Source organism: Oncorhynchus kisutch, linkage group LG5 (assembly GCF_002021735.2).
Source record: "Oncorhynchus kisutch isolate 150728-3 linkage group LG5, Okis_V2, whole genome shotgun sequence".
In the NCBI taxonomy this organism is placed as follows: Eukaryota; Metazoa; Chordata; class Actinopteri; order Salmoniformes; family Salmonidae; genus Oncorhynchus; species Oncorhynchus kisutch.
This window is the reverse complement of record NC_034178.2, coordinates 4,370,016-4,387,885: the sequence shown is the minus strand read 5'-3', so window position 1 is coordinate 4,387,885 and position 17,870 is coordinate 4,370,016. Positions and strand designations below refer to the sequence as shown.

The 17,870-nt window shown below is 45.9% G+C and overlaps 1 protein-coding gene across 1 annotated transcript; it reads right to left on the bottom strand.

The window, feature by feature from the left end:
* Window positions 1–627: 627 nt before the first annotated feature.
* On the bottom strand, window positions 628–17,439 carry LOC109882393 (uncharacterized protein KIAA1211-like). The gene is made up of 11 exons (XM_031824173.1): window positions 17,356–17,439; window positions 7,816–7,893; window positions 7,448–7,629; window positions 7,178–7,313; window positions 6,919–7,080; window positions 6,598–6,666; window positions 6,276–6,470; window positions 4,737–6,135; window positions 4,386–4,430; window positions 1,414–2,024; window positions 628–1,246 (listed from the first exon to the last, which is right to left on the bottom strand). The coding sequence occupies exons 3-11, from the start codon at window positions 7,525–7,527 to the stop codon at window positions 1,097–1,099; spliced, it is 2,847 nt and encodes a 948-aa protein (XP_031680033.1). The 5' UTR covers window positions 7,528–7,629; window positions 7,816–7,893; window positions 17,356–17,439; the 3' UTR covers window positions 628–1,096.
* Window positions 17,440–17,870: the final 431 nt, after the last annotated feature.

The following is a 17,870-nucleotide window of genomic DNA, read 5'->3' as shown; positions in this document are numbered from 1 at the left end:
CAAATCTGGTGCAGTCCACGAGGAGGAGATGCACTGCATTACTTCATGCAGCTGGTGGCCACACCAGATACTGACTGTTAATTTAGATTTGAACCCCCCCCCTTGTTCAGGGACACATTATTCAATTTTTGTTAGTCACATGTCTGTGGAACTTGTTCAGTTTGTTTCAGTTGTTGAATCTTGTTATGTTCATACAAATATTTACACGTTAAGTTTCCTAAAAATAAATGCAGTTGACAGGGAGAGGACGTTTCTTTTTTTGCAGAGTTTAGGTGCTCTGTAGAGAATGCAGTGTGCACCCAATGGTGCGTTCAGTGGAGTTGCCGTACCAGGCTGTGATGTAGCCCGACAGTATGCTCTCGATGGTGCTCCTGTAGAACACTGTGAGGGCCCTTGGGGACATGCCAGATTTCTTCAGCATTCTGAAGTTGAAGAATCTCTGTCGTGCCTTTTTCATTATGGTGTTCGTGTGGTTAGACCATTTCAGATTCTCTGAGATGTGTACACCAAGGAATTTGCAGTTATTGACCATTTCCACAATGGCCCTATTGATGAGGCAGCCCCATTGTGGTTGAGAATAGCTCATTGATGATTGATTGAAACGAACACAATTCAAAATAGTCAGAATACAATTGACAGTATATTTATTCCAGACAACACTTTGAGACAGTTGTTCGAAGGGATCTAGCATGGAGTGATATGTCAAAAGCAGTGAAAAAACTGAAGCGGAGTTTGAACCAGCAACCAACAAGTTACAGGACAAGAGTATGCCCTCTTGTGCCTTAAAAGTCCAGACCTCTTGGTTTAGTGATGTTATATGCAGTAAAATATAAGTGATATATAAGTGAAATATAAGTCGTTTTTTTATATTTAATGGTTAGAAGAGTAAGGCACAGTAATGGGAAATCGGTTTTAAACTCTGAATCCAGTAGGTTCAAATAACACAGTCAGCAACAAATCATTATTTTATTTCAGTTTTCTCCTTACTCTCTTTAGGAACCCCTTTACCTCCCTCCCTCCCTCCCTCACACACACACACACACACACACACACACACACACACACACACACACACACACACCCACGTGCATTTCTCTTAGTCCATAGTCTTGTCACTCCAGGCCAGAGATTTCCTCTTGGCAAGTTCCATCCAGGTTGGCTGACCCCGGTATGACGATGATGACGATGAAGAAGGTATCTCAGGCTTTGAGATGTGAATCTCAATTTGACCATTGCTAGATTCCTCCTAAAATACAGAGATGACATATTACTAACTAAACTGGCCACATTACATCTTAGTTACAAAATGAAGACTTACTCTGGTTGAGTCAGTTGTTTTTCCTCACCACGTGAACTGACCAGGAAAAACGTCTGACCCTAGTGGGGGGGGGGGGGGGTCAGTCAAATATTTACCATAGTCCCAGGCGGGAGCGCTCTTTCTGTCCATTTCTCCACAGGCATCTTCTCAGCTCTCTTCAGAGACGTGGAGGATCTCTCAGACGCTCCTCGTAGAGTTGGTCTGGTTGGCATGTGAGGTTGGGAGGACGGTTGTGTCAGCTGTTGAGCTGTTCCTTGTGGTGTCGGTTGTGATGCTGTTTGTGTGTTAGGCTGATCTGAAGGCAATGTTTTGAGTTTAGCTGTCAGATGCATTCCCTGTAGGATTGGTCTACTGCTTGGTATTGGTTGAGATGGTGTTTGTACCACTGGGGGTGATGTTTGTTTTTGCGAGGCTGTTTTTGTGCTTGGCTGTGATTGTGATGGAGATTGTGTTGATGGCTGAGCTGTTGGTTGTAATCTCGGCTGTGGGGCTGGGGTTGGAGCTGGCCATGGTGATGTGGTGTACTGGGGCGTTGTTGTCCCCCCTGTCCCAGCCTCTGTCTCTGGACTGAGATGCTGTTGGAGACTCCTGGTCTTTTCCCGGGCCATGGACATCCAGACAGGCTCCGATCCAGCTGACCCATTAGACCCAGGGGTCTCAGCCCCTCTTGGGAGCCCCAGAGCAGGTCTGGAGGATGGGCCTTTGTCTGGGGAACAATGGGTGACATTATTTAAATCAAATCAAACTTTATTTAAAAGATACTGTGATGTTTGAGGACTGGAGTTGTGAATCCATTATTTAATCAGATCATCCTAATTTATTCTGTGGTTCATTTGGTTTGGTCGATATTGGCAATATTATGATTGAGGTTGTCGTGGCAGAATCAGAATTCTTTCGGTAACATTTTTAAATAAGATGTTTTCTTCATTTTATTGCATGCTTATGTGAGATATTTGTCATTAGAATGTCTTCTTTTGGATAATACTGTTTGCAGTTTGCAGTTATCCCTTTCCTGCTAGGGCTAAGTTACATTGGGCCCCAGAGAGGGGAAAGGTTAGTCTTACCTGTGAATGTGTTTGTAAACTATTCCTAAACCATGTGAAGGGATGGTGTGATAAATGGGGAACCAAATAGGTGGCTCCACAATGTCTGTGTGCCAGTCACTGTCTCTCTGTGATCTTGTCCAGGAGGGGGTGTATTTGATATATGCTAGTAGATGAGGTTTTGTTTTTGGTCCTGAGTGGTACCAAGAGCGAGATAAGAACATAGTTTAGGAGACAAAGCTGAACGATAATGTATAGCCAATGCTGTCTGGCTATGTGTGTCTTTGCTATAAAGGATCTCAGTTGCAATGTGTAAGCACTCTCAGATAATTAATTTATATACACTGAATTAATCTGAGAGTCACAGGGTTGTGATGGAGCTCATATAATTAAAAATGGACTTTATGATAACTCTGATTTGTGTGTGGTTTGCTCTCATGATTTGGTAATACAGGAAATGTCCACTACAAGGTGAAACAGAGATCTTATTACAAACAGCCCCTGTAATCATTTGGACAGTGAGGCATGTTTTCTTCTTTTGGCTCTATACTCCAAAAGCTTGGATTTTAAATCAAACAATGACTATGAGGTTAAAGTACAGACTTTAATTTGAGGGTATTTTCATCCATATCGGGTGAACCGTTTAGAAATTACAGCAGTTTTTGTACATAGACCCCCCAATTACAGCAGTTTTTGTACATAGTCCCCCCAATTACAGCAGTTTTTGTACATAGTCCCCCCAATTACAGCAGTTTTTGTACATAGACCCCCCAATTACAGCAGTTTTTGTACATAGTCCCCCCAATTACAGCAGTTTTTGTACATAGTCCCCCCAATTACAGCAGTTTTTGTACATAGTCCCCCCAATTACAGCAGTTTTTGTACATAGTCCCCCCAATTACAGCAGTTTTTGTACATAGTCCCCCCAATTACAGCAGTTTTTGTACATAGTCCCTCCATTTTAGGTAAGCAAAGGATTTGGGACAAATTCACTTATATGTATTAAAGTAGTAAGAAGTGAAGTATTTGGTCCCATATTCATAGCACACAATGACTACATCAAGCTTGTGACTACACATTTGTACATTTTCTGTCTTTTCTTGGTTGTGTTTCTGATTAGTTTGTGCCCAATAGAAATGAATGTTAAAAAATGTGTTGAGTCATTTTGGAGTCACGTTTATTGAAAATAAGAATAGAATATGTTTCTAAACACTTCTACATTGAATGTGGATGCTACCATGACTATGGATAATGCTGAATGAATCATCAATAATGATGAGTGAGAAAGTTACAGATGCACAAATATCACACCCCCCCACAAAATGTAATGGTGTGAGGTTAGCATGTCTTGGGGGTAGGATATTTGTGCATCTGTAACTTTCTTATTTTCAGGATTATCAGTAATCATGGTAGCATCCACTTTAATGTAGAAGTGCTTAGAAACATATTATATTCTTATTTACAATAAAAGTGACTCAAGAATGACACAATACATTATTTACCATTCAATTCTATTGGGCACAAAATTATCTGAAACAACCAAAACAAACAGCAAATGTAAGCATCCAGCAAATTTGTAGAGTCATGAGATTTATGTAGTCATTGAATGCTAGGAATATGGGACCAAATACTATCCGTTTTACTACACAAATAAACATATAAGTGAATTTGTCCCAATACTTTTGCTCACCTAAAATGGGAGGACTATATACAAAAAGTGCTGTAATTTCTCAACGGTTCACCTGTAATGGATGAAAATACCCTGAAATTAAAGCTGACAGTCGGCACTTTAACCTCATAGTCATTGTATCATTTCAAATCCTAACTTTTGGAGTATAGAGCCAGAGGAAGAAAACATGCTTCACCGTCCCAATCATTACAGAGGGCACATATTGTTATACAGATCTGGATCCAGTTTTGATTGGAGGGGAAATTGCCCACTGATTCAGAAGTGCTCATTATACTGTAACTACTATTGTATGATTATTAGAGAAGTGTTCAGTGTTTCAGTGGATATATGTTACCTGGGTCTGAAAAGGCATCTACTACCAGGTCAGTATCATCATCATCTAAGGACAGAACCAAGACAGTGCCTAGAGGTGAGTACATGCTATTGAAACAGGGCCCTGAGTAGACTGACATAGCTGCAACCGTGTGAGCTAGAACACCTTGTTAGCGCAAAGTCAGTTAGTGCATAGTCCAAGTTAATAGTTATTCAATATAGACTAGAATATAGATATGACGTAGATTCAGAAAGTAAACAGCGTAGTAGGTCAATTTCCGCAACAACTCAGAACGTTGAACGCAAGGCTCAATTTCTCTGCTGAACTATCGACGACGTTCTAGAGGACACACGGATGAGAGGACACACGTACCTTGGTTCTCGTTGAGTCTGTTTCTGTCAGGGGTGTATGAGGGGGGGCAGTCAGACACTTGTGACGGGCCCTTCCTCGAAGCCTTATTTGCCAAGTCACCCCTGACCTTTGAACTTGTGCCAATTTCGCCTTTGACTGGTTCTGCAGTTGTTGAGACAATATGACACTTAACCCTGAATTCTTGGTCCCTTTCCAAGCGATACTTCAGAGACTGAGAAGTGGTGCGCAGCTTCACTCCGAAAGCACTGCTCCTCTCCTGCTCCTGCTCCTTCTCCTCATTTCCCTCACTCTGCCCATCCCTTCTCTCTCCTCCCTTCAGTCCTGTCTCCTCCACGACTTCTACCTCTGTTTGTACTTTTCTCTCCTGAGGCGAGGGTTGTGGTTGGTTTTCCTTCAGGCCTTTAAATGTGACCTGCTCTGGTTTTACCTCTTGCCTTCTGACAGACTCCTGATGAGGGTTCTTGACCCCCAAACCCTCCCCTCCTTTTCCTTTTGCATTCACCTCCTTGTTTCTCGTCCCTATGTGGGCTCTGCCAGTGGCACTCTTGGAACGCTGTCTCAAGGAGGAGGTGGAGAAACTGTTTGCTCTAGGCAGTGTGTCTTCATGGCCAGTAGGTGGCCCTGTCGTCCTCTGCACCAGGTCCAATTTGGAGGTTTCTTCATTAACGCCTGACAGTGGGACTGCTGTAGTCTCTTTGACAGACACTCTCTCAGAAGCAGGTCTCTGTGTTTGTCTTATAATGTGAGGGGCAGGGGTAGGTAGAGCAGAGTGGTGTGTAGAGCTGCTGGTGTCTGCTAGGCTCACACCCTGTGTGTTTCTGCTCAACCTGTCTCCCTTGTTAGAGGTGGCTGGGGTCATATTCTCCTCTGGCTTCTCTTTTGAGGGAAGTTGATTTGTGGTGGAGTCTGATCCATAGACAGGACTGAGAGGCCTGGAGAGGGTCTTTTCAGATGTAGACCCAGGCCGACTTCTCTGGTCTGAATTATCCTGGATGAGAGTTCTTGGGCGTTTGACCCGGATAGGTTCCGGGGGCTTCTGTGGCTCCTCCACTGCTGCTGAAGGGGGAGTGGACAGGCTCGGGGTCTCCAGGATAGAGGTCTTGGTCATGGGTTCTGATAGAGGAGAGGTCATAGCCTGGAGGTAGAGAGGGTTGGTGGTGACACGTCCCTCTGTCTCGGAGGACTCTTGTCTCTGTAATACCTCTTTCTGACCACCAGGGGGTACTGACTGCCAGGGCTTCTCCTCAGAGTCTTTTGGAGATGAAGAGAACGGTCTCTCCCTCTCCTCCTCTTCCTCTCTGTCCTCGTCCTCCGTTCCATCCTGCTCTTCCTCCCTCTCAGACAGGGGCTGGTCTGGGTCCAGGTCACTCAGGCTCTCTGAGCCAAGTCTGCTTGCTCTCTAGTAATGACACAGACAAGAAAAACAGCCTGTTAAACCATGGTCTTATATTTACACTGTAATGAAGGTATTCGAGATTGAATGCTGCCCAGTACCCACTATGTGGTGTTTTGATGTTACACTACACAGTGAGATCTTACCAGGGGACCTTTCCTTCCCTTGGCGCTGGCCCTCTGGTTCCTGGGTTTAACAGACATGCGGTGACGGGCGGCAGAGCTGTCCAGGTTAGGAGTGTACTGGGCTGGGCTGGTAAAGTCCACTGCAGGGGAGGGCTCTGGATCACAGGGGGAAGCAGGATTCGGGGAGAGAGGACGGGAGGAGGGCTGGGAGAGGCACTGAGAAAGTAGAAAAGCACATTAACAACTGAAATGGACCCAACAAACATGTTTTCGGTAAATGTTGTTAGGATGATCAGTATGTGAATGTGGGATGTGGTGTAATGCAGACAGGAAGTTGCATCACCTGCTCCTCCTCCTCACTTCCTGTCCCTGCTAAACTCAGAGAGCTATGGTGCCTGTGAGTGTCAGGGAACTGGGGATGGAATGGAGGAAGAGGTGTCAATCAGTCAGTCACACAAGGTGGTGGAAGAGTAATGAAGAATGATAATGATAATGGTGATGATTACATTGTGTTTTGCTTGCAAATGTACCAACAGACTCTACTGACTACAGCAAGGTTTATTCTCTAAAAATAGATGTTATCTCAATGAGACTATCCAGGATAAATACAAGTTAGATCAATTGTATCTATGTGTGTGCAGTATATGTGATCAGCCCCATTCACCTTGTAGGAAGGCCCCTGTGCTGTTCGGTCATGGAACAAGATCTCTGGAGGGCTCTGGGGTAAACCATCATCCTCAGAGGTGGCTCCAGAATCTTCCATTCTCTTTCCAGGGATCAGCAAGGGGGGAGGGCCCAGACACATGTTCTGCCGCTGCAGTTTCAGCTGCCCAATCAGAAACAGTGCATGTGTGATGAGCACACTCCTGGACCAATCACAACAGTAGATTAGACTATAAGGACCCTCCCACCTACAGATTCACCTGCAGTTCTTGTATCCTGCCGTGTACGTTCTCCTGAGACAGAACCCTCGTCAGCTCAGAGGAGCTCTGTGATTGGTCAGCCAGGAAGATGCTGTCATGTGACAGAGCTCTGGACCCCAGTGTATTTGGACCGCCCCTGTAAGTGACACAGGTCAAAATATGTTTACTACATACATACAGTATTTCCCAGTGGACATGCTACTTAAACTTGATAACTTGATCAACTGATATGCTACTATTTCCATTGAGTGAAAGAGGTCAGATGCTTACAAACAGTCATCCTCTGAGTTGATGTCCCCCGGAGCTATGACATCAGCAGTGACATCACTGGCGGACTGGCTCTGCTTCATCAGTCCTTCAGTCTCCTTCCTCTTCAGACGGCCAAACAGACGACTCTTCAGCAGCTTGAACCGAGACTTCTTCCTCCCTGAAACCACCACGAAGTTACTGTCCTACATTTGGTTTGTTTGCAGAGTCAGACATGAGATTTTTGCTGTGAAGTTCATTCCTGTTTGCATTGCATAATGCACTGTATATGAATGGTGCATTGGGAGTGAATGATTTGCCAGCTACGTATGTCTGTTTACATTGGTTTAGGCATGTCAATCATTTAAAGAGAAAGTAGACAGGTGTTCTACCTGTAAGCTCTTCTCCTGAGTCCTCCACTTCCCCAGTGTTAGTATCCATGACAGGAGACTGGAGTTAGCTGCTCTTACCTAGGAAGAGAGACAGGGCAAGACAAAAACCAGTATTTAGCAACGCCTGAGGGTTCTGTTTGAACAATGGCTCTTCCTGTGAGCCATTCAGGAGCCAGTAGACTGCAGGTTACAGCTCACCTCTATTATTTATTTATTTATTTACCTTTATTTAACCAGGTAGGCAAGTTGAGAACAAGTTCTCATTTACAATTGCGACCTGGCCAAGATAAAGCAAAGCAGTTCGACAGATAAAACGACACAGAGTTACACATGGAGTAAAAACAAACATACAGTCAATAATGCAGTATAAACAAGTCTATATACAATGTGAGCAAATGAGGTGAGAAGGGAGGTAAAGGCAAAAAAGGCCATGATGGCAAAGTAAATACAATATAGCAAGTAAAATACTGGAATGGTAGTTTTGCAATGGAAGAATGTGCAAAGTAGAAATAAAAAAATAATGGGGTGCAAAGGAGCAAAATAAATAAATTTATTAAAATTAAATACAGTTGGGAAAGAGGTAGTTGTTTGGGCTAAATTATAGGTGGGCTATGTACAGGTGCAGTAATCTGTGAGCTGCTCTGACGGTTGGTGCTTAAAGCTAGTGAGGGAGATAAGTGTTTCCAGTTTCAGAGATTTTTGTAGTTCGTTCCAGTCATTGGCAGATGAGAACTGGAAGGAGAGGCGGCCAAAGAAAGAATTGGTTTTGGGGGTGACTAGAGAGATATACCTGCTGGAGCGTGTGCTACAGGTGGGAGATGCTATGGTGACCAGCGAGCTGAGATAAGGGGGGACTTTACCTAGCAGGGTCTTGTAGATGACATGGAGCCAGTGGGTTTGGCGACGAGTATGAAGCGAGGGCCAGCCAACGAGAGCGTACAGATCGCAATGGTGGGTAGTATATGGGGCTTTGGTGATAAAACGGATTGCACTGTGATAGACTGCATCCAATTTGTTGAGTAGGGTATTGGAGGCTATTTTGTAAATGACATCGCCAAAGTCGAGGATTGGTAGGATGGTCAGTTTTACAAGGGTATGTTTGGCAGCATGAGTGAAGGATGCTTTGTTGCGAAATAGGAAGCCAATTCTAGATTTAACTTTGGATTGGAGATGTTTGATATGGGTCTGGAAGGAGAGTTTACAGTCTAACCAGACACCTAAGTATTTGTAGTTGTCCACGTATTCTAAGTCAGAGCCGTCCAGAGTAGTGATGTTGGACAGGCGGGTAGGTGCAGGTAGCGATCGGTTGAAGAGCATGCATTTAGTTTTACTTGTATTTAAGAGCAATTGGAGGCCACGGAAGGAGAGTTGTATGGCATTGAAGCTTGCCTGGAGGGTTGTTAACACAGTGTCCAAAGAAGGGCCGGAAGTATACAGAATGGTGTCGTCTGCGTAGAGGTGGATCAGGGACTCACCAGCAGCAAGAGCGACCTCATTGATGTATACAGAGAAGAGAGTCGGTCCAAGAATTGAACCCTGTGGCACCCCCATAGAGACTGCCAGAGGTCCGGACAGCAGACCCTCCGATTTGACACACTGAACTCTATCAGAGAAGTAGTTGGTGAACCAGGCGAGGCAATCATTTGAGAAACCAAGGCTGTCGAGTCTGCCGATGAGGATATGGTGATTGACAGAGTCGAAAGCCTTGGCCAGATCAATGAATACGGCTGCACAGTAATGTTTCTTATCGATGGCAGTTAAGATATCGTTTAGGACCTTGAGCGTGGCTGAGGTGCACCCATGACCAGCTCTGAAACCGGATTGCATAGCAGAGAAGGTATGGTGAGATTCGAAATGGTCGGTAATCTGTTGGTTGACTTGGCTTTCGAAGACCTTAGAAAGGCACGGTAGGATAGATATAGGTCTGTAGCAGTTTGGGTCAAGAGTGTCCCCCCCTTTGAAGAGGGGGATGACCGCAGCTGCTTTCCAATCTTTGGGAATCTCAGACGACACGAAAGAGAGGTTGAACAGGCTAGTGATAGGGGTGGCAACAATTTCGGCAGATAATTTTAGAAAGAACGGGTCCAGATTGTCTAGCCCGGCTGATTTGTAGGGGTCCAGATTTTGCAGCTCTTTCAGAACATCAGCTGAATGGATTTGGGAGAAGGAGAAATGGGGAAGGCTTGGGCGAGTTGCTGTTGGGGGTGCAGTGCTGTTGTCCGGGGTAGGAGTAGCCAGGTGGAAAGCATGGCCAGCCGTAGAAAAATGCTTATTGAAATTCTCAATTATGGTGGATTTATCAGTGGTGACAGTGTTTCCTATCTTCAGTGCAGTGGGCAGCTGGGAGGAGGTGTTCTTATTCTCCATGGACTTTACAGTGTCCCAGAACTTTTTTGAGTTAGTGTTGCAGGAAGCAAATTTCTGCTTGAAAAAGCTAGCCTTGGCTTTTCTAACTGCCTGTGTATAATGATTTCTAGCTTCCCTGAACAGCTGCATATCACGGGGGCTGTTCGATGCTAATGCAGAACGCCATAGGATGTTTTTGTGTTGGTTAAGGGCAGTCAGGTCTGGGGAGAACCAAGGGCTATATCTGTTCCTGGTTCTAAATTTCTTAAATGGGGCATGTTTATTTAAGATGGTTAGGAAGGCATTTATAAAAAATATCCAGGCATCCTCTACTGACGGGATGAGATCAATATCCTTCCAGGATACCCCGGCCAGGTCGATTAGAAAGGCCTGCTCGCAGAAGTGTTTCAGGGAGCGTTTTACAGTGATGAGTGGAGGTCGTTTGACCGCTGACCCATTACGGATGCAGGCAATGAGGCAGTGATCGCTGAGATCTTGGTTGAAGACAGCAGAGGTGTATTTAGAGGGGAAGTTGGTTAGGATGATATCTATGAGGGTGCCCGTGTTTAAGGTTTTGGGGAGGTACCTGGTAGGTTCATTGATTATTTGTGTGAGATTGAGGGCATCAAGTTTAGATTGTAGGATGGCTGGGGTGTTAAGCATGTTCCAGTTTAGGTCGCCTAGCAGCACGAACTCTGAAGATAGATGGGGGGCAATCAGTTCACATATGGTGTCCAGAGCACAGCTGGGGGCAGAGGGTGGTCTATAGCAGGCGGCAACGGTGAGAGACTTGTTTTTAGAGAGGTGGATTTTTAAAAGTAGAAGTTCAAATTGTTTGGGTACAGACCTGGATAGTAGGACAGAACTCTGCAGGCTATCTTTGCAGTAGATTGCAACACCGCCCCCTTTGGCAGTTCTATCTTGTCTGAAAATGTTGTAGTTTGGAATCACACCACTCCCTCCCTGGACAAAGTGTGCTTTCAGGACTGGCCTCAGACTTACTGCCTGAGTATTGGTACTGTGCAGACACTGCTAAATATACCTCTCTATACCCCCCTGGTGATGTGGGTTGGAGCCCTGTCTCAGCCCCATCTGTCTATACCCCCTGGTGATGTGGGTTGGAGCCCTGTCTCAGTCACTCTCTGTCTATACCTCCCTGGTGATGTGGGTTGGAGCCCTGTCTCAGCCCCCTCTGTCTATGCCTCCTTGGTGATGTGGGTTGGAGCCCTGTCTCAGCCCCCTCTGTCTATACCCCCTGGTGATGTGGGTTGGAGCCTTGTCTCAGCCACCCTCTTTCTATGCCCCCTGGTGATGTGGGTTGGAGCCCTGTCTCAGCCCCCTCTGTCTATACCCCCTGGTGATGTAGGTTGGAGCCCTGTCTCAGCCACCCTCTGTCTATACCACCTGGTGATGTGGGTTGGAGCCCTGTCTCAGCCCCCTCTGTCTATAACCCCTGGTGATGTGGGTTGGAGCCCTGTCTCAGCCCCCTCTGTCTATACCCCCTGGTGATGTGGGTTGGAGCCCTGTCTCAGTCACTCTCTGTCTATACCTCCCTGGTGATGTGGGTTGGAGCCCTGTCTCAGCCCCCTCTGTCTATGCTTCCTTGGTGATGTGGGTTGGAGCCCTGTCTCAGCCCCCTCTGTCTATACCCCCTGGTGATGTGGGTTGGAGCCTTGTCTCAGCCACCCTCTTTCTATGCCCCCTGGTGATGTGGGTTGGAGCCCTGTCTCAGCCCCCTCTGTCTATACCCCCTGGTGATGTAGGTTGGAGCCCTGTCTCAGCCACCCTCTGTCTATACCACCTGGTGATGTGGGTTGGAGCCCTGTCTCAGCCCCCTCTGTCTATACCCCCTGGTGATGTAGGTTGGAGCCCTGTCTCAGCCACCCTCTGTCTATACCACCTGGTGATGTGGGTTGGAGCCCTGTCTCAGCCCCCTCTGTCTATAACCCCTGGTGATGTGGGTTGGAGCCCTGTCTCAGCCACCCTCTGTCTATACCCCCCTGGTGATGTGGGTTGGAGCCCTGTCTCAGCCACCCTCTGTCTATACCCCCCTGGTGACGTGGGTTGGAGCCCTGTCTCAGCCCCCTCTGTCTATACCCCCCTGGTGATGTAGGTTGGAGCCCTGTCTCAACCACCCTCTGTCTATCCCTCCCTGGTGATGTAGGTTGGAGCCCTGTCTCAGCCCCCTCTGTCTATACCCCCTGGTGATGTAGGTTGGAGCCCTGTCTCAGCCCCCTCTGTCTATACCCCCTGGTGATGTAGGTTGGAGCCCTGTCTCAGCCCCCTCTGTCTATGCCCCCTGGTGATGTAGGTTGGAGCCCTGTCTCAGCCCCATCTGTCTATACCCCCTGGTGATGTAGGTTGGGGCCCTGTCTCAGCCCCCTCTGTCTATACCCCCTGGTGATGTAGGTTGGAGCCCTGTCTCAGCCCCCTCTGTCTATACCCCCTGGTGATGTAGGTTGGAGCCCTGTCTCAGCCCCCTCTGTCTATACCCCCTGGTGATGTGGGTTGGAGCCCTGTCTCAGCCACCCTCTGTCTATACCACCTGGTGATGTGGGTTGGAGCCCTGTCTCAGCCACCCTCTGTCTATAACTCCTGGTGATGTAGGTTGGAGCCCTGTCTCAGCCACCCTCTGTCTATACCCCCCTGGTGGTGTGGGTTGGAGCCCTGTCTCAGCCCCCTCTGTCTATACCCCCTGGTGATGTGGGTTGGAGCCCTGTCTCAGCCACCCTCTGTCTATACCTCCCTGGTGATGTGGGTTGGAGCCCTGTCTCAGCCCCCTCTGTCTATACCCCCTGGTGATGTGGGTTGGAGCCCTGTCTCAGCCCCCTCTGTCTATACCCCCTGGTGATGTGGGTTGGAGCCCTGTCTCAGTCACTCTCTGTCTATACCTCCCTGGTGATGTGGGTTGGAGCCCTGTCTCAGCCCCCTCTGTCTATAACCCCTGGTGATGTGGGTTGGAGCCCTGTCTCAGCCACCCTCTGTCTATGCCCCCATGTGATGTAGGTTGGAGCCCTGTCTCAGCCCCCTCTGTCTATACCCCCTGGTGATGTGGGTTGGAGCCCTGTCTCAGCCTCCTCTGTCTATGCCCCCTGGTGATGTGGGTTGGAGTCCTGTCTCAGCCCCCTCTGTCTATACCCCCTGATGATGTAGGTTGGAGACCTGTCTCAGCCCCCTCTGTCTATACCCCCTGGTGATGTAGGTTGGAGTCCTGTCTCAGCCCCCTCTGTCTATACCCCCTGGTGATGTGGGTTGGAGTCCTGTCTCAGCCCCCTCTGTCTATGCTCTTACTAGCTGTCTCCCTCTACATTTCCTGCACTACTGTCAAAAATACTGAAAACCATTAAATATAAGTATATATATTAATATTAAAGTTTGTCAACAGATTTTGGAGTTGTCGTTTTTTAATAACATGTATTTATTTATTTAATCATTCATAATAGCACATTCGATTATCCAGCCGACAATACCAGTAAATTACTTCATTGATAATAAATAGTTTCACACACTCTTTTCCTTGAACGAGCTGTTAACACCTCTAAACTAAAGCAATGTTTATGAAACCTAACAAACCTGATAAATGGTCTACTTTTTGTCAGGCGTTAGATATTAGCTTTGCTATTGTCATTGTTCTAGTTATTTATAGTTAATAAATAAGCGCTTTTCATTTGATGTAAGATTTTCTCAAGTCAAGTTTGCCAGTTCAGTGATTATTGTGTCAGCAGTTCCAATTAGTTTCAAAAGTATTTCTCTTTCAGCAGATATCATGGAGCGTTTGATTAGAGCAAGCGGACCAGACAAGAGGCTTTCAGCTCCTGTGTTGACTTTGTGCCTGGACCTGAATAGGAGTTGCCTAGCAGTCCACTGGTGACGTGATGTGACATTAAATAACAAGGAGACAAATTAAACACGACCTGAGTTCAACCTTTCCCAGACTCATAATGCTTACACACACACACACACACACACACACACACACACACACACACACACACACACACACACACACACACACACACACACACACACACACACACACACACACACACACACACACACACAAACACACAAACACACACACATACACACATACACACATACACACATACATACATACATACATACACACGCACAGCTCCTTCACACAATGTCTGAAAGAAGACAACCAGAGGTTCACCAGAGTTCTAAAGACGCCCAAACTCCCCCAATCCAACTTTCTCCAAGGCGTATACAAGCAGGGAGAACTCAGGGAGAAGACTGGGTTAGTGCACTGAACCCAGCCACCAAACCACATGCAGCAACCCTGTCTAATACAGCAACCCTGTCTAATACAGCAACCCTGTCTAATACAGCAACCCTGTCTAATACAGCAACCCTGTCTAATACAACAACCCAGTCTAATACAACAACCCAGTCTAATACAACAACCCAGTCTAATACAACAACCCAGTCTAATACAACAACCCTGTCTAATACAACAACCCTGTCTAATATAGCAACCCTGTCTAATACAGCAACCCTGTCTAATACAGCAACCCTGTCTAATACAACAACCCAGTCTAATACAGCAACCCTGTCTAATACAGCAACCCAGTCTAATACAACAACCCAGTCTAATACAACAACCCTGTCTAATACAACAACCCAGTCTAATACAGCAACCCTGTCTAATACAACAACCCAGTCTAATACAACAACCCAGTCTAATACAACAACCCAGTCTAATACAACAACCCAGTCTAATACAACAACCCAGTCTAATACAACAACCCTGTCTAATATAGCAACCCAGTCTAATACAGCAACCCTGTCTAATACAACAACCCAGTCTAATACAACAACCCAGTCTAATACAGCAACCCTGTCTAATACAGCAACCCAGTCTAATACAGCAACCCTGCTCTGCAACTAGCTGTCAACTGGAGCATAATCTCCCAGCATAGTAGAAGACTAAAGGTCGGTGCAGCTCACTGAGCAACCCAACTACTGAACCACACACAGCAACCAGGCCTTGAACCTTGAACCCTGGTGCCCAGCAGAATGGATATCTGCAGAGAACAAACCCAACAATAGGGAACAGCAGGGGTACTGTCTCTGGTGAAATCCTATCCTGCAGCTACAGGATATCACTGAAGCTGGCTGGCCAGTCCTGATCCAGCTGGCTACAAACAGCACAGTACAGATGCAGTATCTTCATTTGATCATCCTGTTGTTGAAGGAATGGTAATTTCCACTTTAAAATGTCAGACCTGATTTGCCCTAATGATAAATGTATCAACCCCTAAAAAACATGTCCATTAATTATAATCCACATAACAATTCACATTTCCTGTTGCTGCAGGATTATATTCATTCTGTTTTATCTGGCTCAAATTAAGATACGGCATCTGTATACTATGTATGCACTCTGTGGTAGAAGAGCCTATAGAGTTCAGCTAACTATCCTCCTTGTTGGCACCAAACGTTCCATGATTAAAACATTCTAATTTGCATTGTAACTAGAAGTGTCAATGTCTCAGATGTAACTTTTAGTGTCAACATGGTGTCTATTGAGATTCTAAATCAAGCCAAGAGACTGTATATGATGGCTGGCTCTCCATGGCTCTCTCTATCTGTGGATCTGGCGAGGATAAGCCTGTATATTACTGTTTAATGAGATGATGAACTTGTGTAACCTTTTAGACCTCACACACACACACCTGCGGCTGCGACACCTCAGGTCCTCGAGTGCCTGTAGTGACGTCCGCATGGCCGGTTGTTCCCCCAAGGCTATAATGGAACCCCACAGCTGAGCTACTGTATAGATAAGAGGAAACCATCTACGTTTTACAGCGCCATGCATACAATACAATGATCTGTTTAAATGTTTCCGGAGTGGAAATGAATCCGGCCATTTGAATAGAAATAGATTTCAGCTGTAGGCAATGAGTGAATTATTAACTGGAAATGGCTGTGAAAATACACCTGAATGTCTAAAGAACAATAAACAAAGAAATACATACATTTATGTAAATTATTTAAAAAGTTCAAAGTATAGAATATCTTAACATTTTATGACCTGCTTACCTCAGGAGGCTGGTGGCACCTTACCTGGGGAGGACGAGATTGTGGTAATGGCTGGAGTGGAAGGGTTGGAATGGTATCAAATACACCAAACACATGGTTTCTATGTGTTGGATACCATTCCATTTGCTCCGTTCCAGCCATTATTATGAGCCATCCTCCCCTCAGCAGCCCCCACTGCTGCTTACTTACCATGGAAGTAAATAGAAACCAGGTACCAACATGGTCCCTCCCTGGAAAAATCCTCTAAAGAGGAAGTGTGACTGATAAGTCCTACGTAACAGCACTGCACAATGAGAGCCAAGGGACTCCTCAGCGAGCCAAACAACACAAGCCCAGGGGACCTGACACTTTCAGCAAGTCTCCACACATCACAGCAGTGCAGTGAACACATGGAATATTACCTGTTGATAATGGAGGTTCTGAGGTAGAGAGCGACCCCCGATAATCTATCTCTGGGTACTAGACTAAAGCCATATGAACCGGAACTCAATGATTTTGTGCTCTCCCTTTAATAAAGGTATTTTAACCAAATAGCCGTTATGAAATCTGATTGTCTAGTGAATGATCAGCGATTACTCTGGTCCTGTTCACAACCAGCATTATGCTTTACATACAGAGCAGTGTTGTTTACCAAAGGCAGTTTTATTAGATGACAATGAAGGATAACTTAGGAAAGACAAACACTGCAATGGCAATCATCCTTCTTGCTGGATGAGTGCAGAGTGTTGTTTTTACAGAATCAGGTTGAAGCCTATCTGTAGGCTTCTGGTTTGGCAGTGGAGTAATCACACAGAATCTGGAGTTTTCAAAACCCTAGCACGTCCTTTTTTACCTGGAAAAAAACTCTCAAGATCATAACAGTTGTTATTGTTTAGGTCGTCAGACACGATTTGATTCTTATCGGTTAATCCCATTTAGGAATGCAGAACTCGTGCTCAACACACTGTAGTTAGAAGTTCAAAGGTTATGGAACAAGAAACAGTTGAAATGCTGTACAACACCCTGGAAGATCATATGTTGCAAATTATCTTATCAATTATCATTTTTATCAACAGATACAACTGTGTGTGGGTGGTTTCGAGATCATTTACAGTAAGAGTCAAGTTCAGTCGGGTGGAATTGTCTTACCCTGTTACTGGAGAGCAGCTGCTTCTTCTTCCTCTCTCTCTCTTTCTCTGTTTTCTCTTTCTCTCCAAGGGGAGGATGTGTCCTTCCACGCACTCACACACATACTGGTCCTCAGCCACCTCACTACACTGCCATCTGCAAATGAAGGGAACGGGAGAAGGAGAGGTGATAGGAGAGAGGTGATAGGACAGAAAGGGAGAGAGGGAGTGGAGAGAGAGAGAGAGTGGAGAGAGAGAGAGAGAGAGAGAGAGAGAGAGAGAGAGAGAGAGAGAGAGAGAGAGAGAGAGAGAGAGAAAGAGATAGGGAGTGGAGAGAGAGAGAGGGAGAGAGAGAGAGAATGGAGAGAGAGAGAAAGAGAGAGGCAGCAGCACAATTAGACCCAACCAAATCATGAGAAAACAAAAAGATAATTACTTGACACATTGGAAAGAATTAACAAAAAAACAGAGCAAACTAGAATGCTATTTGGCCCTACACAGAGAGTACACAGCGGCAGAATACCTGACCACTGTGAC

Bases quoted from the DNA above. Each gene is read 5' to 3' on its own strand.
- LOC109882393 (XM_031824173.1), bottom strand. From the start codon at position 7,527: ATGAAGCAGAGCCAGTCCGCCAGTGATGTCACTGCTGATGTCATAGCT. The intron at 7,081-7,177 runs GTGAATCTGTAG...CTGATTGGGCAG, and splicing joins GCAGGATACAAGAACTGCAG to CTGAAACTGCAGCGGCAGAA. The intron at 2,025-4,385 runs GTAACATATATC...ATTGTTCCCCAG, and splicing joins AGATGCCTTTTCAGACCCAG to ACAAAGGCCCATCCTCCAGA.